The sequence below is a fragment of the Lepeophtheirus salmonis genome, chromosome 1 (genome assembly GCF_016086655.4).
Source record: "Lepeophtheirus salmonis chromosome 1, UVic_Lsal_1.4, whole genome shotgun sequence".
NCBI classification, from domain to species: domain Eukaryota; kingdom Metazoa; phylum Arthropoda; class Copepoda; order Siphonostomatoida; family Caligidae; genus Lepeophtheirus; species Lepeophtheirus salmonis.
In genome coordinates, this window is record NC_052131.2 from 237,648 (window position 1) to 264,697 (window position 27,050).

The 27,050-nt window shown below is 33.0% G+C and overlaps 2 protein-coding genes and 1 long non-coding RNA gene across 4 annotated transcripts; 1 reads left to right on the top strand and 2 right to left on the bottom strand.

Moving 5' to 3' along the window:
- Window positions 1-968: 968 nt before the first annotated feature.
- LOC121120339 (epithelial sodium channel subunit gamma-like) lies at window positions 969-13,502 on the top strand. 2 transcript variants are annotated; one of them, XM_040715222.2, is made up of 13 exons: window positions 973-995; window positions 5,234-5,366; window positions 5,430-5,582; window positions 5,637-5,913; window positions 5,970-6,110; window positions 7,115-7,519; window positions 7,714-7,880; window positions 8,403-8,516; window positions 8,593-8,743; window positions 8,809-8,890; window positions 10,690-10,747; window positions 10,806-10,946; window positions 11,006-13,502. In XM_040715222.2, exons 6-13 carry the CDS (start codon window positions 7,360-7,362, stop codon window positions 11,156-11,158), a joined length of 1,026 nt encoding a protein of 341 aa, XP_040571156.1. In that variant the 5' UTR covers window positions 973-995; window positions 5,234-5,366; window positions 5,430-5,582; window positions 5,637-5,913; window positions 5,970-6,110; window positions 7,115-7,359; the 3' UTR covers window positions 11,159-13,502. The 2 variants fall into 2 exon arrangements, with proteins under 2 accessions (XP_071742765.1, XP_040571156.1); XM_071886664.1 differs by lacking the exons at window positions 7,115-7,519; window positions 7,714-7,880 and having other exon boundaries at window positions 969-995.
- Window positions 13,478-14,883, bottom strand: LOC121131947 (E3 ubiquitin-protein ligase RNF167). The gene has a single exon (XM_040727357.2). The coding sequence runs from the start codon at window positions 14,823-14,825 to the stop codon at window positions 13,674-13,676; it is 1,152 nt and encodes a 383-aa protein (XP_040583291.1). The 5' UTR covers window positions 14,826-14,883; the 3' UTR covers window positions 13,478-13,673.
- Window positions 14,884-25,355: 10,472 nt separating this feature from the next.
- On the bottom strand, window positions 25,356-26,471 carry LOC139904763 (uncharacterized). The gene is made up of 2 exons (XR_011778937.1): window positions 26,378-26,471; window positions 25,356-26,061 (listed from the first exon to the last, which is right to left on the bottom strand). It is a non-coding gene; the product is annotated as an uncharacterized lncRNA (long non-coding RNA).
- Between the last annotated feature and the right edge of the window lie 579 nt (window positions 26,472-27,050).

The window sequence follows — 27,050 nt, forward strand, 5'->3', positions numbered from 1 at the left end:
ATTCCCCGTGTTTCAAAGTTTTTTTTAAAGGTATGGGTTGTCGATTCGAATTATTCTACACGCAGAAGAAGGGAGAGCAATCATATATTAATTACAAATTAAAATTAGAATTAGGAAGATAAAAAAAACCCACTTCCAATTCATCCAATACATTCAAAAAATAGTTGAAGCCTTCACTTTGTAAATTGAAAACTGTATTTTTTTCTGTGTTTTTACGCCATTTAACTCCTTTGTCTCATGGATATATAAAAATGCCATTATTTGTATTTCAATACCCAAATCAATTATTGTTTTTTTCTTTAAATTTGTATAATGGGCAATTTTCCTCCATGGCAATTTTCCGCGAATGAAGTCCTTTAGTATCTGACCCGTGGTTGTAATCTTGAATATTTTTTTATACTTATAATTTTTAAATACCAGCTTAAATTTAAACTAAGCCATAATATAAAAAAAACTATATATAAAAAAGGTAGAATACACAATGAATGTGGGTAACAAAGGCGTTGAATAACTTTTCGGTTATATTTGAAGAAATAACTCCTCGCTATGCCGGCCTTACACAATAATGAATAGTCAAAAAGTTAGGGAATATGATGAAAATGGAAAATTAATTTCGAAGAAAGGGTAGAGACATTGCTTATGATGCTATAAGCAATGTTGAGTGTGCCTCTCTATCCACCAGCAACTTTTCATTCAAATAAGACAATACATGTACTTAAAAATTTGAAGTATTGAGACTACAAAAAACAACAGAACTAAAATAAAGGTTGATTAAGAACACTCAAATTTCATACTTGAACTTAGTAGAATGATTGTCACATTCACAAACAGTAGAAAATGTCAGATTATTAAATATGCAGCATGTACTTTGAAGCACACTTTCCTCAATTTTCCTACTCCAAATCCCCTTCTGAATGTGTGTGTGGGGGGGGGGGAGTTAATATAGTTTCTTTTATTTTAAAGTAATGTTTCAGTACATTTGTGAGACTAGAGACGTAAGTACAAATAAATATCTTTGAGCAAAGGATAAAGTTTTCTTCTCTATTTTATATTTTATCGAACACAATCGACTGTTGATTTCTTTTTTAAAGGGGAAATATGCCAAAATACTATTTCATATTTGGGAAAGGTCAATTTTCTACGTGATCAGAGCCAAAGGCAAAGAAAGTGCTGAAATCTTTTTTTTATTTTCAATTTAATTTCGAATTTTGTTTTTTAGAAGATAAATTTTAAATCTTTTTTTCATCAAAATGATATAGAATTATATTTTTTTAAGCAATGAAATGAGAGTCCCCTTTTTATTGTCAAAAGGACATTCTTTTAACTATTTTTACAAAAATACTGTTATTTAATAAAAAATGACATTTATTTGACCTTATTTAAGAAAAAACAATAGAATAGGCTGTTGACTTTTTTTATTTCTTATAATCAAGGGCAAGGCCGCTAAAAGTGCCTTCAATCTCCTCTAGAACCAGGTCTCAGAATATAAAATAGGTTTTTCATTAGATTATACCTTCATAATATTTTCATTTTTCATTTAGTGCTTATTTGCAACTTTAATAATTCATGAGATGTGCCCCTGGGAGGTTTTCACTTATGGCAACATTCAGTCCACGATATAAATACAGGCTGTACGGAAATTAGGATCATTCAGAAAAACGTTGATTTTTGAAATTACGACATTTAGACTTTGTACGTATTCTTTTAATTTAATTATCTATAACATATATAAATTTCATTCAAAATGGCCACCTCCAGTCTTCACAGTTACCGTCAGACGACGACAAAAGTCTTTGAAGGCAGCACAGAGAACTTAATGACCAATTTAGTCTAATGTCTTAATCAACAATCCATTCAGGTTCTCAAATTTCTTATGAGGCTTTATCCATGCGTTTGTCTCAAGAATGAACAACAAAAAGTCTTCCATAGGATTTAAAGACAGATACTTTGAAGACCATTCTTCCTTTGACTCTAAAATTGGAAAATTCTATGTGAATCAGTCCTGCATGATCATGGCGGTATTTAAAGGGGTTCCATCTTGCTGGAAGGTCCAAGGTTCGATCCCAAACTCGTACTCCTCCAGGTAGTGGGTGCCATTTACCTTGACATAAAGTAGAATAAAGATAAATTCCCTCATCCCAGATACCTCCTCAGACCATGATGGACGCAGGTTTTTATGATCTATAAATACGTTTGACATCACTATTTCCACTCTTGCTCCAAACACCATTATTCTGGACGTTGAAGGTCATTTCAATGTAAAATTCTTCTCATCCGAGAAATAAAGATTTTACAGATTTTTTTTAGCAATTCGCGAGCTTCATCGATCTTTTTTTCATTTTGGCCTTGGAAAGTATTAGGTAGTACAGTTTTTTTAACAAAAACCCCTCAGGTCCTTACTCAAAAGCTCCTGCTTGGTGGTTTTGCTCTTGCAGTTGTCTATACCCAAGGTTCAGATAGACCTCTTGCCTTTCTTTCGGATCCTTTCCCTCATAGCCTTGATCTCCTTTGTAATCCTTTTTGATTTTGGTCGACCCTGTCCAGGGTCCGTTTTGAATCATCTTATTACTTGAAACCTCTTTGACATTCTCCAGATAGCAAATTCGCAAACTTTAATGAGCTTGCAAATAGCACCATGGGACCTCCGTCTTAAATTAACTGAAATATAACTTTCTTCTGGTTCTCAGTCAAAGTGTTGTTTGTGAAAGAATGTTTTTATGACTTAAAGAGATCCACCGGTTTAGTAAAAATGAATACACAGAAGATGAACGTGATATCACAGAACCTCGATGAGCTTCAGATGGATATATTTGCAATTACCCTGCATATATAGGTAAAACAATTATAAATATTTCGTATTCCAACCGAAAATAGATACTAGCATGGATTACATCATTTTTGAACTTGTTTTTTTTATTTATAAATATTGTCCTAATATATCTGAGGGATGATTTTCTCAGATTCTAAATATAGGTATATATATATAGATTTTAGATATTCAAATGATTACAATAATTTATAAATGTCCATTAATGATGTTTTTTATATTAAATTCGAGTTTTACCACAACTATGGATTGAACAATCCATTTAGAATCTTCACAAAGACAAATGCTGACAAATCATCAACTTAAACAAAAAAAAAATCCGATTCTTTTTAATTTGGATATACTTAAATAATCCCATCTTTCACTTACTTTGAGCCCCTTATATACACATATAAAAGGTTTTTAGAGTATAATTGTTTCTTAACATTGCAAAAATATTATGAATAGGATCCTCAATTTTAGTTCGAGTCCAACAAGAACTTAAACTTATAACTCCCCAAGAAACTCTCAGAGTTACTCTTCTTCTTAAACACACTAGTGATTATTTAAGTGTTTTTGATAAATAACGATTAAATAGGCAGCTTGGTAAATAAATAAAAAAATTATTCTGGTAGCAATTACAAAGATGAGAGCGATCTTCATATTTCATATTTTTATAACCTATAGTCATAGTCCATAGATGAAAATAATATGATAATGGAAGAGGCTTATTGTAGTTACTACTTGAATCATTTTTATTTTCCAAAACTGTTATTATTTTATATTCTTGAAGAGATAACATATAAGTATAAAAGAGTAACTCTGAGGATTGGTTGTGGATTTATATGTGTAAGTCCTTATTTGACTTGGAGTAGAATTGAGGATCCAAGTAATTCCTGCCTATATCATTGCTAGACTTGAGGGTTTTCTTCCACATATCTAATTTGATCTCAGCTGGTTTTTTTGGCCATACTAGCATCATAAACTATGGTCATAATATTCCCTTTTATTTTCAAGGGTTTTTTCCACTTTAATAGTTTTATTAAACTTAAGGTTGTCCCCATCAGCCAAATAATTTATGAACCCAGAGAATGTGGCCTTGCTGACGTTAAAGGCCTTCATAATGTATGTTCGAAGTGGTCCTCCCGTCGATGATTAAATTACTTATGATGGCTCTTCTCCCCTCCATAGCAACATATGTTTAATTTTTGTATAGAACATGTACATCAATCAAAGGTTTAGAATCTAAGCTATACAAAATTAATTTGAACTTTAAGATTTAATCAACAACCCCTATTCAAAACTGTATTTTTAGAAGGGCTCAATACTTTTTCTACAACAGGTACTTCATAAAAAATATGTTTTTAAATACTTTATGAACATATATACATCTCTAAATTTATATAATTATTATTGAAAAATATGAAAAAATTATAGTACTGATCAAAGAAAAACATATCAAAATTGAATGGTGCAATAAGAATATTTTTGCTATATTAAAGATAAGTCAAATATTATTTCATATATTTTTTTTTCTATCAATGTTGTTTTCCCCGTCTTTTCAGTCTTTATACTTGTTACAAATTATTATCGATCTTATTCTTGATCTCATTTCTCAAAAAAGTTCTCAAAATATTCAAATTAAAGAGATTCTTTTGAGAAGTGTTTCTGCAAAAGATTTTTCGGAATAAAAGTTATTTTAACAGCTTTTGTTCAAATGTTTACCAAAATCTCAATGCTCACAAATAAATAATCACTTAAAATAATAAGACTCGCCATAATACGTATGTATGGGCATTATACTTACATACATAAATGCTGCTTAGAGAACTCCATCAGAAACCTTCTTTAAACATTAATACCCTTACTATAAGAATACATATTTAATATTCATTTCTCAGGAGTTTTGGCAAATATATATTCGGTCTAGAACATTCCAGTCTTAGAATCAGTCCTTGGGAGCTGTCCATAAGATACTAGTTACAAATTTAGGCATTCAAAGAATATGAAATTATGTACCTTATACCAAGAAATATCATAGAAATACAAGATTATTCCTTAACGCGTGTAGGACTGATGTTTGACTTCCACCACGCTTTTAATATTGACGTCATGGTAGATGAGAGGTTGTGTGTTTTGTAAAAATCTGCCTCCCTTACCCTGCAGTGGGTGCAATACATCAGATTGAATATTCTAGTAAGCCCGATTACATGATGGTCTAACCTTGTATTTCTATTAACCTTCCTTCATACATAATGCTTTACCTTGAAACAAATAATAAGTTAAAAAAATCAGGTTACAAAAAGAGTGCAACCTTCAAATTTCATATTTTTTTAACCCTGGTACAGTTTTGCATCTTTATTATAGAAGATGCTTGACACAATGATGTGCAAATGCAATTCTCATACATTCTATTATCTCTTCTAGATAAGCTTTCATAATCATCATGTACTTTTTCAAAATCATTGCAAGGACTGTGGGAGATTATTTAAGGAATTCGGAGTATTAATGGACTCAGTCATGCTGCACGTGCCAAAAGTAAATTGAAAAGAGTTTATTGGTGAGTTATTTAGATACTTTATTGTACTTTATTACTTGTCCTCATGTGATACCATTTTATAAGGCTAACACTTGTCGTCATTGGTGGAATTCTCACGTCTCTCAACATTTTTGACATAATCAAGGACTTTCAAAGCTATCCTGTTACTACATCCATCGATATAAAGAGAGACTCCATCATTTCCTTCCCTGCCGTAACTATTTGCAATCTTAACAGGTGATGTATAAGCATATGTTTCCCAACAGTAGCCTAACTAGAGTATCACACAAGGATCCATTGTCTGAGAACATTTGATGAACTTGAAGATTTGGAACGCTTTCGTTTTACGTATGCTAAGCATCGATATATGGAAAATGAGTTGACAGTTGGGAGAAAGGACTATGCAACACTCAAAAAAATAATGGTTATTACAGGATGTATGGAAAAAGTGTGTGAAATCTTTGAGAAGTATGTCTTGGAGACTGAGAAAGTAAAAAAGAACTTGTATATTTCTCTGGGGATTTATTGCAATAAATCTAGTTTTTTTGACTGCACCACGGCCATGGCAGTAAGTAACAATCAGAAAAAATATTTATTCAGTCATTCTGATGTTTGCCTTCCAAGTATTTTGATTTATCCAAAACAGTTGATAAAAAGCGGATCGTCAAGTCGCTTTTAAAGCAAGAGTGTGATGTTCAAGAAATCTGTATGTATAGAAGGGATTTTGAAAAAAAGGAGGTTTGTCAACCTTCCACTTTCAACTACGTAAGTTGTTTAGAATAATGCCCGCAAGTCAGTTTTACCCAGTGGCAAAGTGCCAAGGTTTGCCATGGTGAGGTCAGGTACAAATTTTAGTGCCTCTTTGTTACAGATTTACAAAAGTACATATATTTTTATTTTAAAAAGGGCTCTTTGCTATTATTGGATCTTGTACTTGTTTAAGAAAAGAAATTTCAGAAATTTTTCTTCAGAGTTGACGTCCCTGTCAGAATATTCTTTCAAATTTTCTTTCCTTCACATTTTTTAATTTGAACTTTTTTCAAAAATATTTTTTTTTTTTTTTTTTTTTCAATTTTGTGACCATTATTACCTTTTTTTTGTTTTTTTGTAAACAATATTCATTTCATTTTCTCAAACCGCCTTTTTTTGATAAATGATATATATATTTCATTGAATGACGTCTTTTTTTAAGAAAACAAAATTATCTCTTTATTCTATTTTCATGGCCTTTTCTTAAAATAACTTTTTTGTTTAAAGGAGGAAATCTTTGTTTTTTTTTAGAAAAGCAATTTCCATTATTTTTCTTAAATGACCTCTTTATAATTTGTTGTAATCTTTTTTCCTACTTTTGCACACCTTTAACTTTTGTCGGGCATTAAAATATTCATCACTGGTGGTACCATGGATCCTGTGGCCTCCTCTGCCACTTTACAAAATACAAAACATTTTATTCACAATATATACAATCTGCAGGCCCCTATTTTATTATGTGAAAGCGTGGGGTCAAGGTCAAATTCCCCCAAGACCATCCCTTAAAAATTGTAGCAGAGGTGGCCACAGGAAGTTGGCTAGAAAGGTTGTAGCCCCCCTTCCAACTATAAAAGAGGTTATTTGATCAAATTCAGTCCAGGGTCAAAATTTATTAACTTAAAAATAAGTGCCCCCTTCCGATAACATCCTGGGAACGCCCCTGGGTAGTGATTGTCTGGTTCATATTGATAGAATTCTAAGTCAAACATTAGAATAACTGTTCATTAACTTCCTTTTAGATCAAATCAATAACTAAACCTAAGAAACCAAAATCAGTTATCGATCAAATAAAAAAATTTCGAAGAAGGATGTAAATAAGGCTTTTAAAAAACACATCTTTAAGCCGGATAAGGTTGATATCAATTTCCGAAAGGAAGACGAATTTAATGAGCTATTCTTTGAGTTATCAAGCAAAACAAGAGAAGCAATTGGGCATCCTTTGAAAAACATAGATAGTCTCAATTGGAGCACAATCAAAGGATTTATGATTGACTGTAGTTTCAAGGGAAGTTCTTGTTATCATGAGAAATTTTGGAGAGTAATGAGTATACCCTGCTGCGGCAATTGCTTTACTTTCAACACGATATTCAATGATCAGGATAACGACACCTTGAAAAAAGTTTCGCTTACAGGGATCATGAATGGTTCGTTCTTATTATCCTACAAAAATATACTACATTCATTTAATAATATCGCAAATATACTATCGGTCTTTATTGATTAATTATAATTTATTATAATTAATCAATGTCCTATCTTGATTTTCTTGCTCCTACTCAGCTCTAAATCCAATGCTTCAACCATGATTTGTTTGTTTTTAAATCATCTTTTTTATTAGGCCTAAGTTTAGAACTATATTTGAATCAGGATAATTATATGCAAAAAGGACTTTCACGAAAAGCTGGAGCCACGGTTGTGATCCATGATGGTGCTGTTCTCCCTCAAATTGAAGAATTCGGTCATCAAATACCCCCAAAAACAGCGACATCCATAGCACTTGAAAAAGTTAGTTAAGAAATAAAAACTATTATTGGTTTTATATAAATATATATATATATATACATGTACTCATGTTGGATTTTTCTTTGGAAATCCTGGAAGGGTCTGAGACTGTTTTAATCTTTGTTGAACCGAAGTAATTCAGTTCTTTAAATAAGTTGAGGTCTGAAACAGTCTCATAGAATAATTCGGTCTAGATTGGTCTCATAAAAAAATTAGGGGTCTCACTCAAATTCGCTCTAAACCGAGTCTATAGATGAATTATTGAAGACCTCATGTGTGACGTCAAATTGTGAGCATATGCACAAGGACGTTACATGTATTTTAGCGTGCTTTATCAGTAGACAACCCATATAGTTTGGATCTACCAAGGGAGACCAGAAAAAATGGACCCAATGAGTTCGAAATATTGGTTCAATTTGGTCAAGAAAAATTAAAAATTAACCGAACCGAAAATTAAATCGGTCTTGGACTTTGTTTCAAATCTAATACATATGTACGCTAATAAATATTTTCCTACTTGCGCAGAAAATATCAAAACTCATGCCACATCCCTATGAAACGGATTGTATCAACTACTGGAGTGACACGAAATACTTTAATTATATTGTGAAGGATATTCAGCACATATACTCTCTTGAGGTAAGCAAATAACTATGTACTTTTAATCCTACCAACTTCTTAATATGATAATTATCCTCCAATATCTACTCAACAGTCTTGCCAGAAGCTTTGCATTCAAATTGAGCTCATTGATCGCTGTAATTGTCAACATGTACACTTATACACATCCCTACTCAATGAAACCTATATCACTGACAAGGATGGAACACCCCTACGTACGTGTTCGTCCATTCCTTCGGATAAGAGTAAGATTGAAATGGATATTATGTATATTGTTTTTCTTCATATTTCTTTTTGCCTAATTTGATAGATGCAGACTACAAATGCTACATGAACGTTCAAAGAGAGCACGATGAAGGAGTCCAAACATGCGACTGCAAAAACCCATGTTTGTGAGTCTCCTTTTGATTTAGTTAGCAATTTTCACTCAAGTATAATTAATCCCAAGGTTGATAGATACAGGGAGCGGGGATCAAAATCTCGCCAAAATATTTTTCTACAAAAAACAAGACAAAATATACAGTTTTTTACTTTTTTATTGAAAATCAAAACTATGACGAGGATATAGGTATAGAGTAGCCATTCATTCGATATAATCACCGTTGGCATCAATAACGATCTCAATATAGTCTCTGAACCGGCCGCAGGCCCATCTCATTGTCCATGTTCCCGAATACCTCCTTGATGGAGTCCATCAGGCTGGCCTTGGTGCTATGGGATGTCTGTTGGTATGTCGAGAGACATACCAACAGACAAAATAGTCCAAAAGATTAAGGTCGGGAGAGTTAGGAGGCCACAAATCCTTGGTTACGACGTCATAACAGTTCTCGGTTAACCACTGCATGGAGAATATGGACACATGGCAGTGTGCTGAGTCCTGTTGCCACACCCAGGGCCTGTCTCCGGCCACCGCTTGGATCCAGGGCAGAACCACCTTCTCCATAACATCCAGGTAGACCTCTGTATTGACCTTTAGACCCGTTTCAAATATGTGGGGAGGCATAACAGGACCTTCACAGCTGACCACCCCGAACACCATGACAGTTGCAGGGAACTTGGGCTTCATTACCTTCCTCACATGGCTGGTGCAGGTAGCTATCCACCTGTTGTTCTGCTTGATGACCTTCTGATCTTGACAGAAATTCTTTTCATCAGAGAAAAACCACAGTATCCTGGGCTGCTTTGGGTGCTTGAGCTTGTTGAGCAATTTTGTTGACTTCATCAGCTTGTTGTCCTTTGCCTTCTGGGTCAAGATCTGGCCCACCTGCATCTTGTAGCTCCTGCGGCCTTCATGGACAATCTTCTTCACCTTGTCGACAAATTCAGTGTCCCTTACCTTCCTGTCAGCGCCCTCCTCCTTGGGTGCCCTCTTTATGGTGGCATCAACATCCCAGGTGTCCTCTAGCTTCTTACAGATACGCTGAACAGTCCGTAAATTCACTCCTAAGGTTGAAGCAATCGTTGAATTGGAGATTTCACCTCCATTATTAACCAATGCCATGACTACGGCGGACCTCGAAAGCTCCTCGTTCCACTTATAGCTCTTTATCTCCTCATATGATGACGGCATGATGCTAACTGAACTACGTATCGTCAGCTGACAAGAATAGCTTTCCTATTTGGTAACCGGTTTTTTTATTTGACAATGTCGTCTTCAAGTTATCAAGTTTTAAAGTAGACAACAATTTGATCCCCACTCCCTGTACAGAAGGTTAGACCATCATGTAATCGGGCTTGCTAGGATTTTCAATTTAATGTATCGTACCAACTGCATGGCAAGAAAAACAGATTTTGACACAACACGCAACCACTCATCTACTATGACGTCAATATTAAAAGCGTGGTGGAAGTCAAACATCAGTCGTACACGCGTTATTCTATAAATTTGTAATTTTATTAACCTTGATTAATCCTAAGATTGTATTCCTTTCCCGTATCTTATCCCTCTTTCAGACTTTTAATACTATTTAGTTGTTAGTTTTTTTTTTTGTTGATCAAACCCTTTTCCTCCATCACTATAAAGAGTGAACAGAAAGAGAATTAAAAAACCACTAATTACTAAGGAATTCAGTTCTTGGACAGATTCAATTCTAATTTTCCCTGTATCTTAAGTTATTTTAAGAGTAATACTTTAGGTTCATTTCAAAATTAGTTTCGTGTTGGGGCACATTTTTTTTTTTTTTTTTTTCAGATCAGTTGCTTATAGAATGTCAGTTGCAACATCTGATTGGCCATCAGATTACTATATGGTAAGCTATTCCAGAGCTATAACTAATTTATCATATTAATGAACACATTTTTTGAAAGCCTATTATTTTGGAAAAGTTGAATGAAAGTAGAATAATTAGTCCTGTGGATAGCCTATTGCGAAAACGTGACTACGTTCGAGCGGATGTATTTTTTGAGAGTCTAAATGTTTTATCCGTCAAAACAAATCCGAAATATAATGTCCGTTTGTGTACTTATAGAGTCAAAAATGTAGATCTAATTCACTCATTTAATTATAGATTGACTCTTTCTTTGCGGGATTAGGAGGAGCTTTAAGTTTCTACATGGGGATTGCCATCATTATGGTGTTTGAAGCTCTGGAACTCATATTTGACATTTTAGTTACTGCTATGAAAGAATTGGGACAAATAGAACGAAAGGAACCAAAATAAAAATATAATTGCGTTCTATAACTCCTTTGTACACCATTGGAAATCACATTTCTTCACAAATATCGAGAGAAATACATTGATACTACTGCATGCCTTTCTTTATTTTATTATCACTCAATAGGTACAAGTATATTTGCGGGGAAAAAAGGATAATAAATGGAAATTGATTGGATTTCCACGTTGAAAACATCTCTTCCCTGTAATATTATTTTTGCTTATTTACCAACATTATTAAATATTATGTACATCTAAGTTCATTCTCCAGCAACTCACCTCTACAACCCGAGGGCTGCAGTGTATTTTTGGATATTAAAATGGGGCCATCGTGCTTAGAGAAGCGGCTGTATTGGAATATTTTTTATTCTTCAATAGTTTTAATGCCCGATCATAATAATAGGTGAAGTAAAAAGTTATAAGCGTTTTTTCGCTTTATTTTGATAATAAAATTTACAAAGCTAGAATTATCCGATTTAAAACAAGTATCCCCCGTTTTGTTCGATAACTGTTATACATTTTGAAGGCAATTTTATAATTCCGTGAATGAAGAAGTCTTCCTCCCTCAATATTTTTTGGCAGTTGTTCTCGTATCCGACCTATTTTTCTTCACAAGTCACCATAGTCTTCAAAAATGGATCAATTTCGTTACGTTTCAGCAAAGAGTCGAAAACATCAATGCAATCCTAAAGGACCCTTTAAGTCCATTCGTGTGGCGCCCATACATCGAGCTTCTTCTTAATACTAGTCATGTGAAAATAGTTCCAAACAGTTCTCTGGGTAATCTTCAGTTCCTAATCAATAGAATAAATGATTACATGCCGGTCCAACTCGACGATTTCCATTATTTTATCGACATTGTCGATGATTGGCCAACCAGAGTGTGCCTCATCTTCGACGTCTATACAACGAGAACGGAAATATTTGGAACCACCGCTTTGCTATTGCGTTCGATACAGTATTGGATCCCCAAATAGCAAAAATTTTCGACTTGGTCGTAGTGATACTGAAGAATGTATTGAATTGTCTCTTATTTTACTTCCATTTTGGAACACTGTAACACACAACTGGCTTCAACAAACACAAAACTGTAAATCAACTTTTTTTAAGTGTACGGTTAACCTTTAAGATTACTTAAGTTTTTTATATTAGTAGCTCACTATAGACATCTAGCGAAAAACATTCAGAACTTTTTACTTAGCCTAATATAAATTCCAACGAAATTGCAACAAGATAATATTGTCTTGCAATGAAATTACTTCCAATAATGTTGCTTCACAATGATATTACCCACAACAATTTTGTCTCACAATGATAATGTACACAACGCAATGATATTAACCCAACAATTGGGTCTGCATACTTTTTACCAGAATCATCTTACCAGACCCCATGACAAGGCACCAAAATTTAAATTTTAAAAAGTCCTGATTTTCCAAGCAATTACTTTGTTTTATCTACTCATATTCACACTAAAGAGAGACATACCTAACGATTAAAGCCAACTTGTATGAAGATGAGGGGATATCTTTCAGTCGTAGGAGGGATTGTTGATTTATGCAAATGTGCAAATATAATTTTTGCCCAACTTTTCTATTACTCACATATAATGGGAGTATTTTATTGAAAAATATTTTAAATCCTTCCACCTTTTTATTTTAGCCTGTGTACTAGAATGCCCCATTTTTTAATTTGATTTGAGTATAATTTTAAGTCTATGTTTCAAAAGTTTCAGTCTTCAAATGCTGCTTTTTTTTTTTTACCTCTATAGCCATTTGAAAATAACTTTTATCTATTTGTTAATGGATTCAGCAGTTTCAACTTAATAGTTATGATTCTGAATTTCAAAAAATTTAATAAAGTTCATTTTCTCAAGTGAAAGAGAAGAGACTATAATCTTGATTTTTCACTTTTTTGAAACATAAATTGTAGCCTAATCGGATATCGTACGATCAAAAACACTCTAATAACCTCCAAATCGAATTAAATAAGTAAGACAGAGGTCAGTCTTAAATTTTATGAGCATTGGCTGAAGTAATAGTGACTACCATTATTTAGAATGTATAATTCAAATCTACATTTGATTAAAAAATTCAAAAGAAACATCGATTTTAACTAAAAATGACCATGATTTATCTTATAAATCAAGAAGAAATATCCATAAAACAAAATATACTTTAATCACATTAGTGAACCCACTTTAATAGAGTTTAATCAAATAGATCTGCATCTATCCAATATTATATTTAGATATTACACAATGTAAATACTCTTTATAAAGGAAACAGTATTTAAAAAAAAAATAATAATGAACAATTAATGAAGTGAATAAATCAAACTGTATAATTAATAGATGTTTTCAATTATATTATAGATAAGTTATGTGGAGATACTATAAGATACCAAAACACAATCTTCTTGAACTAATAACGTTTTTTTAAAGGACAAGCTATTATTAAAAATGTATTATACCATTGTCTATAAAAAACTAAAGTAAAAAAGTTACACATAAAAAAAATGTCTAATTGTCTGAAGAATGTTCGTGTGATTCAGAGAGTCTTTGACTGCTACCATTTGGATTATTTTGGTGAACGGAAGAAGATGAAACACGTGATAAACGAAGGTTTAAAAAAAGTCTCCTTTGTGAATAATTATTGATCCAGTTATTTCGCAAGCGACGATATCGGTTCAAGATATTGAATCGGAATCTCTGTCTAGAGGTATGTGCTAGTTGTGCCGCCAAAGCTGCCACATATGTTCCCTCTGCGTGAAATGTACCTCCATTTAACGGAGATGATCTTTCGTGTGTAAGTAGGGGATTTTGATCATTCATTTCCTCTTTATTACGCTGTCCATTATGAAATACTTTTTTCCGACATTGTGGACAAATATTCTTCTTTTTGAGTAGCCAAGGATCAATGCAACATTTGTGATATCCATGATCACATGGCAAAATTCGGAGAGTATCATTATTAATAAAGTCATCCAAACAAATACAACACGTGTCATATGGAGAATTACCTCTGTTGTATTTTATGATGGGAAGATTCTTTAAAGCGCTTTTAGATAGGCAATTTCTCCGATTTTGAAGATGATACTGAATGTATTTAATTGAAATAACTGTCAATAAGATTGCAATAAAAATCACTAAAGGGTAGAGGTACATCCACACTTGAAAAGATTCTTCCGGATAAATTGCAATAAAAGAGTGGATATTCTTAGGAAATAAATAATTTTTCAATATTTTCTCCCCATCCGTAGCACCGATAAAGACGGAAGGAATCAAATTTGGACTGTTACCACCCATATGAAATACACGGTCACTTCGATCGTTGAATACAATGGCTGCTGAATAATTGCCAATCGTGGCCGCTTCCACTTTATCAATAAAGGTGCAATTTGAACTTCGTTTAAGAATTATAAACCAATGTGGATCCCTAGGATATCGATCTGGTGCCTTTTGTACATGTGAACAACCATCGAGAGGCTCACTGCTTTTGACAAAGCCAATTAGTCCTCTAAATGGAAGAGAGTGACCAAAAGAGGCTTCCATAGATTTGATTCGAATGTATAATGGAATATCGCCATTTCCATCCCTTATAATAATCTCTGATCTCACTGAAAATAACTTAAAACCATGAAACAATATGACAAATACTACAAATTTTTGCATTGTTATTCTATTTTGTTGTTTATACACTTAAAATTTTGAAAACATTTTTTTGACGATTTAATTACTAATTAATACAAAATTACACTAACAATAAGTTTAATAAAGTATCAAATTAAATACTTTGTCTGTACAAGTTGCAATTTTATTTAAATTCTACAGTCATTTCAATGTTACTCATGTGTGGTTGTAAATTCCTGAGCAATTTTTAGAATAAAATCGGAAAACCAAAGATTACATTATTTAGTTATTATAGTTATGAAGGTAAGTTCTTGTTGTAAAATTGAGGATCAGCATGGCTGTAATCGCTGCCGATATCATTGCTAGATACGGAGTCAGATTTCTGTTTATTCGTCTCATCTCATTGCTGATCGCAGCTAATCTAAGGAAACGTCATAATAGCTCAGTCACTCTCCTCCCAAGGTGACCTTGTCTCCTCCCAAACATTCTTCAAAATGTCAAGGTGACAACTTAATTTTCGGTTTCTTTTTCAACTATATCTATAGGACTCTAGCAGGTCACTTCTTCATTTTTTTGTACTCAATAGTAGTCTATGTAAGTTGAAAAACCTGATGTTGACTATAATATTGGAGTATATATTTATGTCTGGTCAAAAAATACATTGGTGTGCTGCTAAATTTCAGGGATCTAGATCAAGAGGTTGGAAGGAAAAAGTGTAATTCATCGTGTTACGAAATTTTTATTTAATCAATAACGAATAAACATTAAATTTAATTGTTCAAAATCAACACTAAACTTATACTAAGCCATTGGTTACAAATAGGAATGTCAGTATTACATGACATGAGGGACATGGATCTTTCGGGTGAAATTTAAAGCAAGTGAAAGGAATTATTACATGATTACAATTAAATATAAGTACATAGGTATAATTAAGTAAGCTGTTTAAAGATATGTTGGAACTATTTGAAATATAAATTGAAACAACGATGGACCATGTTTCTTCTTTATTTCCGTAAATCAATAATTAAATGAGTTTGATAATTTACATCCCTTACAAACTAACAGAAGTGTAGTTGCCTCAGTGTCCTCCATGTCAGAAAATACCTACTTCATTCCATCTACAAGAGTAAGTAGTTAAATACATTCATTGTGCAAAATTTTAAAGCCCAAATTCCTCCCTTCCTTCTTGTGGACCCACAAGTTCTTCCTCAAAATCAAATGGAGTCTCCACTCGAGCGCCAATACTCATGGACAAAGGATGAGCTGGTCCTTTATTTTGTAGACCCATAAATTTCTTCATTTCTTGTAGAAGCCTGAGTCCCCAAGAGTGAGTCGAACTCCAGAGGGTTCCCCTCACTTCTGAACAGTCTGAAGGGTTGTTGAAGAGTAGAAGAAAGAGTAAGAGATAGATGCTACAACTCCTAAAAGTATAGAGAGGAAAGTTTATCGAGTATAGCATTAATAGATTGTACATAATTTATAGATTTTAATTGATTTTTATCATTATTTTGAGAAAGGTTGATTCCTCTCTCTTGTAGAAATGTTGCGTTGGATTATTAGATTAATATTATTAGTTATAAGTAGAACCAATTATAAGAACACATTGGTATAACTTAAAGTATTTATATAATATAAGCAAATTTACCACGGTTCGTAGGAATCTTCAACCTTTTCTTCAAAAATAATACAGGCCAAAGTCCGGAAATTATATGTTATTTAGCCAACTCTTTCTAACTAGAGTAATTTATATTATGAAATAATTAATTGCTTAACAACATTTAATTGAGTTTAACCAATTTACATTTAAAACACCCAACAAAAAAAAATAAAATATCGACTGATGATACGAGTGGTTGATGCTTTGAATATATTATTTTCCTACATAGGATTGTACAAAAAATGGGGTATAATATTTGTAGCTTTTTATTCTACATAGCCAAATCCCAAAATAAAATAAATTAGTAGATGAATGCTTTTCTTACCTAGTCATACCTTCAACTTGGTATTTAGAATGAAAGCATTTGTTTATTTTAATCTCAAGGAAAACTATATGTGAAGTGTTCTGCGTTAAAAAGTATTAAGAAGATCTTAAGTAATAATTCATAATCTAAAGAATAGAGAGCTTATTTTCTACCTCTCATTAATTTTTGATACAAATATGTATACACTATTCATTGTACATACGTATTTAGAATTATATTAAGTACAGATCATTTTCCAAGATTGATAATATTATTGGCTTATTTGACATTCCATTTAGGTTTGTTATAATGATAATTAATTATAAAATGTACTCCTTATTTGATATAAAACCTTATGTTTTATTCTATGATTGATCTAAGTTCCCATAAAAGGTTTAACTTTTAGAAAATTGAAATATATTTGCGTGTTTTCCTATTTTTTATCTTACAATTAGTTTTTTCTAATAAGAAGTATCTACATGCGTAATTTTAGACATTGCCTCTTGGGCACACATTCCCTTTAATTTGTCAAAATATATATGAAGCACTGTTTTTTTTTTTTGTTTTTTTTTTGAAGGTGTGATTTGTCCCTTAGGGGAACGTCAGGAAGGATACATAATGTAAAAGCCTTTCAAGCCTTCATATAAAATTAAACAGCTTTTTCGTTACAAAAAGGGAAATAGAAGAGCGAGTTGTTATTTTTGAAAACACTATTCCCATAACATAAAACTTTATTAATACTAGTGATTTGTTTGTTAACTGTTGATTTGTGCCCTTAGTCACGACAGCATTAAAAAAAAATGGGGAAACTCGTCTGTTAGAATAAGTAGATTCATTGTCATATTGATATATTTATCCAACGTAATCTGTCGCTTTTTAATAATACACCAGATGACAGGGACTGGACTTTTTTTTAAACAGCTGCCTATGATGCCATTATTGTTAATCAGAGGATAGAATATGATCTGTTTCTTCTCAATATTCGATATTTCCAGGCTTGTAAGCGTTCTGCTATTTTTGTGTTCCGTTCTTTTTTTTTTTTCGTGGAGTGTTCAGCGATTATCTCCGTTCCAGGTGGCTCCGTTCATAAGGTAGTACCATATATACTGTAAAACAGCAAATCCCGACTTCCATTTTGATATTTTGTTAGGGAGGCGACATTTGAAACGTAGGTTTCAAGATTTTTTTGAAAGAATAATCCAGTGAATATTAGCGTTCAAATACGCTACTGTGGCTAAAATCGGTTCATTCATTACGAAGATGGAGGCTTAAAGTAAAAAGAATAGCCGATTTGATTTGCGCGCAGCAAAGCAACAAGGCAAGAAAAACTGGACTGTGAACTAGTTTTGAAACTCCAGGAGCGACCACTTCCTCACCTACTTGGTCGAAGAGGCTCCGCCAGTCAATAACTCTAAGTTCCCCGCCTCCCCGATGATGCTCAGAATTGTCTCATCAGACGGGAAGATCTGAAAATCTGGGCCAAGGAGTACTAGAACGTCCACAAAAGGTGGTACTGCCCTAAGTTAAGTGCAACTTCCCAGAGGGAAACTATGTGCTCCAGCAGGACTCCGCCCGTCTACAAGGCCAGGACCCGTAAAAATCGCTTAAGGAAAATTTATCTGATTTTTGGAAATACAATTTGGCCTCGAATCATCACCCCACATGAATCCTCTCAACTATGGCTATGTTGGAAGGAGGGCCTGTGTTGTCCCCCATCCCAGCGTCGACACGCTAAAGATCCCCACCAAGAGGCAGTGTGTGGACATGTCTGAGGGCCACGTTGTCAAAGTGTGCGTAGTCTTATTTATATCCCCTGCCGTTATTAAGTAGTTTTTATTACGGAAACACTAATCCATGTATCACCGGGGAGTTATGTTAGGACCAAGTAAGACATAATAAATAAGGACTAAAAATTTTTAAATAATGCCATAAATTATTTTTGGTTCCTTAACTTCCGATCTTTTTTAACTGCCTGATTTAAAGGCTGATTAAGAAATAAATAAACAAACAAGGAAGCCCCAATCTGTTAATAAAATGGCATGACAGCTAAGTATACTCTTTAGTAATTATAGTCATAAGTATTTAGAGAATTACATTATTATGGGACCATTTCAGAAAACATAATTCTCCCTTTCAGGATATTGTCGTACCAAAAGCAGATAGGGGGATCAGACCTTCAGCTTGGAGCACCAACAAAGGAAATATTATCAAAGGATCCACTACAGTCAAGACTGACTGCTAGAGCATATTTCTTGCCGTAAACAGCCTTTTTGAGAAGATTGGTTGTTTCGGCAAGAGCTAAGTCCGTAGATCGACCAAATGTAAAGGCGTGTTTTGATTACAAATATAGAGGCAGTTGTTCTTGAAGATGCCATTGAAGAATCGGTTCATCTGTTTTAAGAACAGAACTGGACAAAGTTATTGTTCGAAAAGACTTTTGATCAGCATAGGAATTCTTTCTGGTTTGGGAAAGATGATTGCTCTCATCTCTTGCCAAAAAAAGTAATATCATTCAATCGTAAAGACTGTACAAAGAGAAGGCAAAAATATTCCAGCACTTTTATTGGAAAATGTTATAGTACACAACGGTAAATTCCATTAGGGCCCACTTCCTTAAAGCTATGAAAGGGAAGCACATTCATTTCTATCTTTTCCAAGATCCAAATAATCTTTCTCTTCAAGCGAACTCACTGAAAATGCATCCCGAATAAGGTCAGGATCCAGTTCCCCCCCCCCTATCGTTCCAGTAACATCACAGAGAAGTCCTAGAGTGGCAGTTGTTTTAGGTTTCACCGATCAAACCACCCTAAAGACATTACTTGTACTGTCATATAGAATACAATATCCATGTCTGCTAAGACGTTTCGACTTTTTTAAAAGATTAGTATACTCTCTGGTTTTCTTAGTTAAAGAATCCCAGAGGCATTATTGACCATCTTTGCCTCTGTGAACACGGTGTAAGATGTTGTGTACATGGGTTCTAAGAGATTCGAGTCTTTTGTTCCACCAAAGTACCGGTCTAGACTTCCTTGCCGGCTATTTCATGGGTTATAAGCCTTGAAAGATTTTACCAAATTTATCTGGACAGGGTTGTCCAGATATAATATAATGTTTATAATTGGCTCATATATTTCATAGACATATATGAGTCAATTTTAGACATTGTATATAAATATGTTGGATGAGTTAAAATACCCAAGAATTTGAACTATTTTTTAGGGCCTTTGTTTGATTTAAATGTCTTATATTAGCCCCAATATAGTCATTCAAATACAATCTATCAATTTATCATTCTTTTATCATGACAATCAATTTAGGCTACTTTAGATACAATTTGCAGCACACCCAAAGAGTTAATAAGAATAATTTTTGTAGAAATAAATGGACGATAATTTGTCAATGAATATAAATATTCTCAATTTGGAGAAAATTCATTCTAGATTGCTATTGTCTTAATGGTCCAAAAATCCACATATATGAAATTAAAAAATAGGGATTCTGACCTTATATGAGCATTCAGGGGCGTCTGCACGATTGTTTATATATATATATAAATGGTTTTTTTTTTTGGAGGACGAATTGGTTTTTAGAATTTTTTGAAAAAAACAATCCAAAAATCAAGCCTCTTTCCCAAAAATATAATCTTGCGGACGCCCCTGACTTGTATTGATTACCTCTAAGTTAATTTGATTCATTGACAAGTCTTGGGAACATTAGTTCCTATCGTTCTCACAAAACTTTTATTCTTCTATGGGTTTTTTTTTTTTTACAGTTCAAAATTTTTTTTGGAAATTTTTCAGAAAATAAACTAATGAACGGAAAAAGGGTGAACGGATCCAACCTGTATATTTATGATAGGAAGTTAAATAAGCATGGATAAATTAACAAAAATGTAACTAAAAAAAACAATAAACTAGAATACAAAACATAATTTTTGTATTAGGAAGGTTTTGCTAGGCAGAGATGGGATTTGTGTAAGAGTGCGAAGATAAAACGGGATTAACGTTGTTAATATCAGCTGTCTTTTATATGACTTAGGGGGCGGCAACTTCTACATTTTAAATAGCACAACGGCAGGGAAAATATATTTATTTTATAATGCATTTTGAATCAATTTACACCCTAGAAAGATATGGATTCTTCTTTTACAAGGAGATGTTAACACACCCTCGACTTATTAAATAATAATAAATTAAAAAAAGATGGAGCACACGCATCAACCGTCTTTCTTTTTTCTAATCAATATACTTAGTTTTTTCAATACACAAATCCCCACTTATCAACAGGCTGAGCTAAAGCTTTAAACCAAGTAACGAAACCAGGACCCACGCTATCAACAACTGAAAAATACCTTTGTCAATATTTACTATATTGTCCTATAGATGTACTACTTTGTTTTTATTTCTAACTTCAAGAGAATAACAAATGTATGTGGAACCTAGAATATATTTGTCTATTTATAAATAAATAGCTTGAGTTGAGTTTTTGGAGTGGTAGATTATATCCAGTGATAGGAATAATGTATGGGAGTCTTCCAAGAAGGGTCTGCAATAACAAATCTGCAACGTATCCTTCAAGGGAGCTTCTCAGAAGAGTCTACGACTCTTCTGTCAGGAGGAGAGACAGAAAATGTGAGTGAGAAAATGCGCTCCCTGAAATGCTTGTTACAGAAGAACAGAGGCCAAAAAGAACAAACGGAAGGGGCTCGGTCCAAGATTATCCCTCTTCATACATTCTGGAACACAGAGCACTCCTCTGAGTACAGTGTAATCTTTCGAGGATACCGTTTGACTCGGGATGATAAGATATCGTGAATAGGTTTTTTGATCCTAGAAGCTAACCCACTGTCTCCACAGAGATCCAATAAATTGGGCCCCTCGATCCAGATGGGTTGAAGTAGGCACTCCAAATCTAGAGATCCATCGGGAGAAGAATGCCTTGACCACAGTGTCTACATTTATGTCTGGAAGGGGAAGGACTTCAGTCCATCGCGTAAACCTAGCCAGGACCGTCAGCAAGTACCTAAACCGATTGAAGGGCGGAAATGGTCCAGCCAAGTCAACCTGTATGGAGCAGAATCTCTTCGTTTCTTTTTGGAAAGGAGTTGGACCAGCAGATCTAAGATGTATCGCTGTTTTATTTTCTTGTAAGCTTGTGTCTATGCTTTTACATCTGCCTCAAGGCCAAGTGCAAAATTTGGCTATCTATCTCCGTATCACTTTAAATCCGGTGTGAGACAGGCTATGAGCCATTGTAAAAATCTTCTCACGTAGCACCCCAGATGTCAATGTCAGTTAGTTTTTACAGATTGGATATCTTGATTTCTTAATAAATTTATCACCATCGGAGGTACAGATACATTGATACTAAAAAAGTAAGTGAAACAATACATCGAAAATTGGCAATTTTAATTTATTTATCATTTGGTTTGCTATTAATGTCCGTTAGTTTTTAGAAATCGCATATCTCGTTCGTCACTATTTACTGTATCTATCTAGAATTTACATTAAAACATTATACGGTCACATGTATTGCGAGCTCCTGGCATAAGAGCGGATTTGCATTCAATTTTTCCTATAAACATTCTTTATACGTAGGCCCTCATGGAAACTTGCTTGTACAGTAATAATCAAATTCCACGAGAAAACTTAATAATGAAAAAGAAAATCCAGAAGCTTTATTGGCAGACAATGGGAGAGAGTGGATCACTTCAAGGATATACAAATGGCAGAATTCCCTTATCTAAGGAGATACAAAAGAATTGAGCCCTTAATAATATACTAGATGGGTTGAACTGTAATTAAACGTGACCGGAAGTTACCTCTGTGCAGTTTCGGCCAATTATTATTTTGCAATAATATTTTCTTGTTCTGACATGAATTCAGTTGAATATGTCATAACTTTAGGTTGCAAAACACGAGCGAGACGTGGAGTTTAATCAAAAGATAATTACCCCTCTTCTTCATGTGGAAATTGCTATATGAAATTGTGCACAGAATAGATATATCTCTACCAATAAGATTTAAGTAATTATTAATAATAAATGATAGCATATGTCTTCCCCCCCCCCTTCTCCTTGCACGCGTTTTATTTAACTGAATTCATGTCAGAACAAGAAAATTTTATTTAGATCAATCTATTCTTTCAATATATGATTACAATTGTTTAATTTTGTATATTTAACATAAATGTATGATGGTTTATTTTTTAGTATGCTCTCAGTATTTTAAACAATGACAATAAAATTTACAGTAATAATTTAATTTCATACTCAATTTCTGACGCTCTTAGTTCTTTTATTTTTTGTAGCGATTTAAAGTACATCACATTGAGTAGATATTATGGTTAACGTAACTGGCTGCAATCAAGGGTAATAGTATTTCTATTAATCGTGGCTGAAATGTATTTTTTCAATGTTGGGGCTTAGTTTAAAAAAACTATTTATTTTTATCAAAAATACACGAATCATTTATACAAAGGTTCAATCATTTATATTTATAGAATGACAGGCAATATTTCAAAGAGATATTACGGTCAATTATAGGCATTGAATTCAAACTTCCCAAATATGAAGTCATTTGGTCGAATATTCAATTGAATTACTTTTAAAAATCACCATTCTTCATTTATACACATCATGAGTCCATTTTTAGTAAGTATGATGATTTCAGAGTTTTATTACACTATAAAATGTATTGGCTTTTTTGAATAATAAGTATATAGTAGAAAATGTAATAGTACACAAAATCTTTGAGTGTAGGAAATCAATAATATTGCGGTTAAGAAAAATTTAGAACTCTCGTAAGTTAATCATTCGTCACTAAGTGTCAAGGAGTAATTCATGAATATTCATTTTCCCTTGAAAGATCTTGATCAAAAAAAAATATGAACTCTTCCATTTTTTCGTTTTTCAGTAAAGAGACTTATTCCGAGTGTTGAACTTATTTGACATTAACATCTAAATCCGGGTAAGAGTCTGTCCAAACTCATCTAGGAACTCCTTCCAAAGAAACAGGAAAACTGAGGCAAGGATACGAATTAATCTTGGTAAACGAACGTTTCTCATAAATACATGCGATGGATTTCCAAATATATAGTTGTTTGGTAGAATAATTAATTTAATCACAACACATAATCGGATGAAATCCAAGAGTTTTCTTAGCCACATAGTAATACTTACAATGATTGTTTATGTGAACCTATTATGTCCTGAAAATACGTGCACTTTTCATGAATATAGTGCTCCCTGATTAAGATAAAAGAAAAATAAACAGACTCGATACAATTGGAATGGAAGAATTGCTGATCAGTTAATTGAGTCTCATGGATTGACAAACAAGCATTAGCATAAAATTAGACAAGAGCACTTTGTTATTTTCGAAGATGTGTCAGAAGAAGAGGCGGTTGGCTGTGGCGCGACAAACTACTGAGAGGACTCTGGGAGGTAGTCAGGGGTCGAGTCATTGGAGACTGCAAGGAAAACTGTAAAGCACTGTACAGTTGGATCAATCTTAAATTGCAATAGAAAGATGGTATTTTCCTCTTCATAAACCTTCTTTCTTGTTCAATAAGAACGAAGCAGTCTACATTACGTAGTTACCTAACGGACTCGAATCCTCGAAGTTGTATATTTAGGACTGTGAATTCATACTTCCAATGTATTGAGCCGAGTTATGAGAACCATAACAAGCGACTTATAGGCTCTTTGAACCAATTTTTATGGTTATTTTTTTAGTATGATAAAATTACATTTGACTATGTATGCAACTACGTTTGTAATAAGCAAGGTTATTGTACTGCGTTCTTTTTTTAAGCTTGAGATACAGTATTATCTATATGTCAGCTTCTATAATGGGTAGAGATGCTTTCTAAATACTTTTTATCGTGTACTTTTAAACGTGAAACACTTCAAGATACATGTTAAAATTCGTAGACTCAATTTTAGTTCAAAAGTTTGGCGAAAAAACACCATTTTAGAATCCAATTTTGAGATACATTTCAATTTAAAAGATACTAGTATTTTAGTAACTCGTAAAGGAATTATACAATAAGAGTCAAAATTTTAATTATAGATAGAATTATAAAAAAAAGATTGGATGGCTACATGTAAAGATATAAATACAGAACGATGCCTTTGTTTATATCAACAATATCGTTTTTATTAGACAAAATATATACAAACTTTGTTCCTATATCCGACATTGATATTGTTTTCCAATGTAGGATGTTGAATATGTACCCATTATAGAAGTTGAGATATAGAATATACAGTATAACGAACAAAAAGGACGCGGTACCATAAAATGGGCTGGCTCACCTTGATTATGAGGCAAATGTCATTTTTTTTGTCAAAATATGTCTAGATTTGGGAGTTAAATGAACCCAACTTAATTTAAAATTAAATTTTGGATAATACAACCAACTCCTTTGGTCATGTGTCCATTTTTCTGCTTGAAGATAAGTATATCGTGGATGCTATGAAGAGACAAGAGATATGGACTATAATATTGGAGGATATATTTAAATCTCTAAGCGAGGTCAAAGAATACATTGGTTTTCTGCAAAATTTCAGGGATATAGATCAAGAGGTTTGTAGGAAAAAGTGTAATTTATCGTGTTGCAAAATTTTATTTAATCAATAACGAATAAACATTAAATTTAATTGTTCAAAATCAACACTAAACTTATACTAAGACATTGGTTATAAATAGGAATGTCAGTATTACATGACATGAGGGACATGGACCTTTCGGGTGAAATTTAAAGCAAGTGAAAGGAATTATTACATGATTACAATTAAATATAAGTACATAGGTATAATTAAGTAAGCTGTTTAAAGATATGAGTTGGAACTATTTGAAATATAAATTGAAACAACGATGGACCATGTTTCTTCTTTATTTCCGTAAATCAATAATTAAATGAGTTTGATAATTTACATCCCTTACAAACTAACAGAAGTGTATTTGCCTCAGTGTCCTCCATGTCAGAAAATACCTACTTCATTCCATCTACAAGAGTAAGTAGTTAAATACATTCATTGTGCAAAATTTTAAAGCCCAAATTCCTCCCTTCCTTCTTGTGGACCCACAAGTTCTTCCTCAAAATCAAATGGAGTCTCCACTCGAGCGCCAATACTCATGGACAAAGGATGAGCTGGTCCTTTATTTTGTAGACCCATAAATTTCTTCATTTCTTGTAGAAGCCTGAGTCCCCAAGAGTGAGTCGAACTCCAGAGGGTTCCCCTCACTTCTGAACCGTCTGAAGGGTTGTTGAAGAGTAGAAGAAAGAGTAAGAGATAGATGCTACAACTCCTAAAAGTATAGAGAGGAAAGTTTATCGAGTATAGCATTAATAGATTGTACATAATTTATAGATTTTAATTGATTTTTATCATTATTTTGAGAAAGGTTGATTCCTCTCTCTTGCAGAAATGTTGCGTTGCATTACAATATCGCAAATTAGACTTAAATACATTTACGAACGAAAAAAATATATAGACAAAAAACAGGGATAAAAGTTTGTAGCTTTCGTCATTCCGTATCATAGAATCCTAAAATGAATTAAGGATCCATATTCTGGTTGGGAATTCACAAAATCAGTACATGAATGTTTAATGTTGTTTCTTACCTCACCATACCTTCAACTTATATTGAAAGCAATTATCTCTCCGTTTAACTCACAAGAAAATAAGGTACGTGGAGTGTAGGTGCATTACCCTTTAAATAAAAATTGATAAACGCAAGAGGTAAATTTGTAACTTTCTATCCTTTCTTAATATGTTTAAATTTTATCTTATTTTTTGAAAATGAGGAACTTGATTCTATTTCATGTTCACGTAACCTTATACTTTTATAAAAATCAAATTTGCACAAATGGATTATATTTAAATTCAAACTTATAATTTAGATTTTTCTTAGTAATTGTACAACCAAAAATTAAATTTTAATTGATTTATATCCATTCGAAGCATTAGCATTGTAGGTCGAGAAAAAATTGTTTGCATCTTCATTATACACAATTATCATAATTTTGTTAATTAAATAGTGTTGTCTAAAAAGTTTTATGGAGATCCATGTATGTATTTCGGAGCAATTCATAATACGTAAATGCAACAAAGTCCATTTTTGTTATTAAATATTCATAATTGATAAAGTTTTACACATACAACATTACATTAAAATACCAAACAATTGGAGATTGGACAAAAAAAAATTTTAAATACATACTTCTTATCGAGCTATACTTTTATCAAATAACTAAGCTTCCTTCTAATATATTCAGCATTACATTAACCATCGAT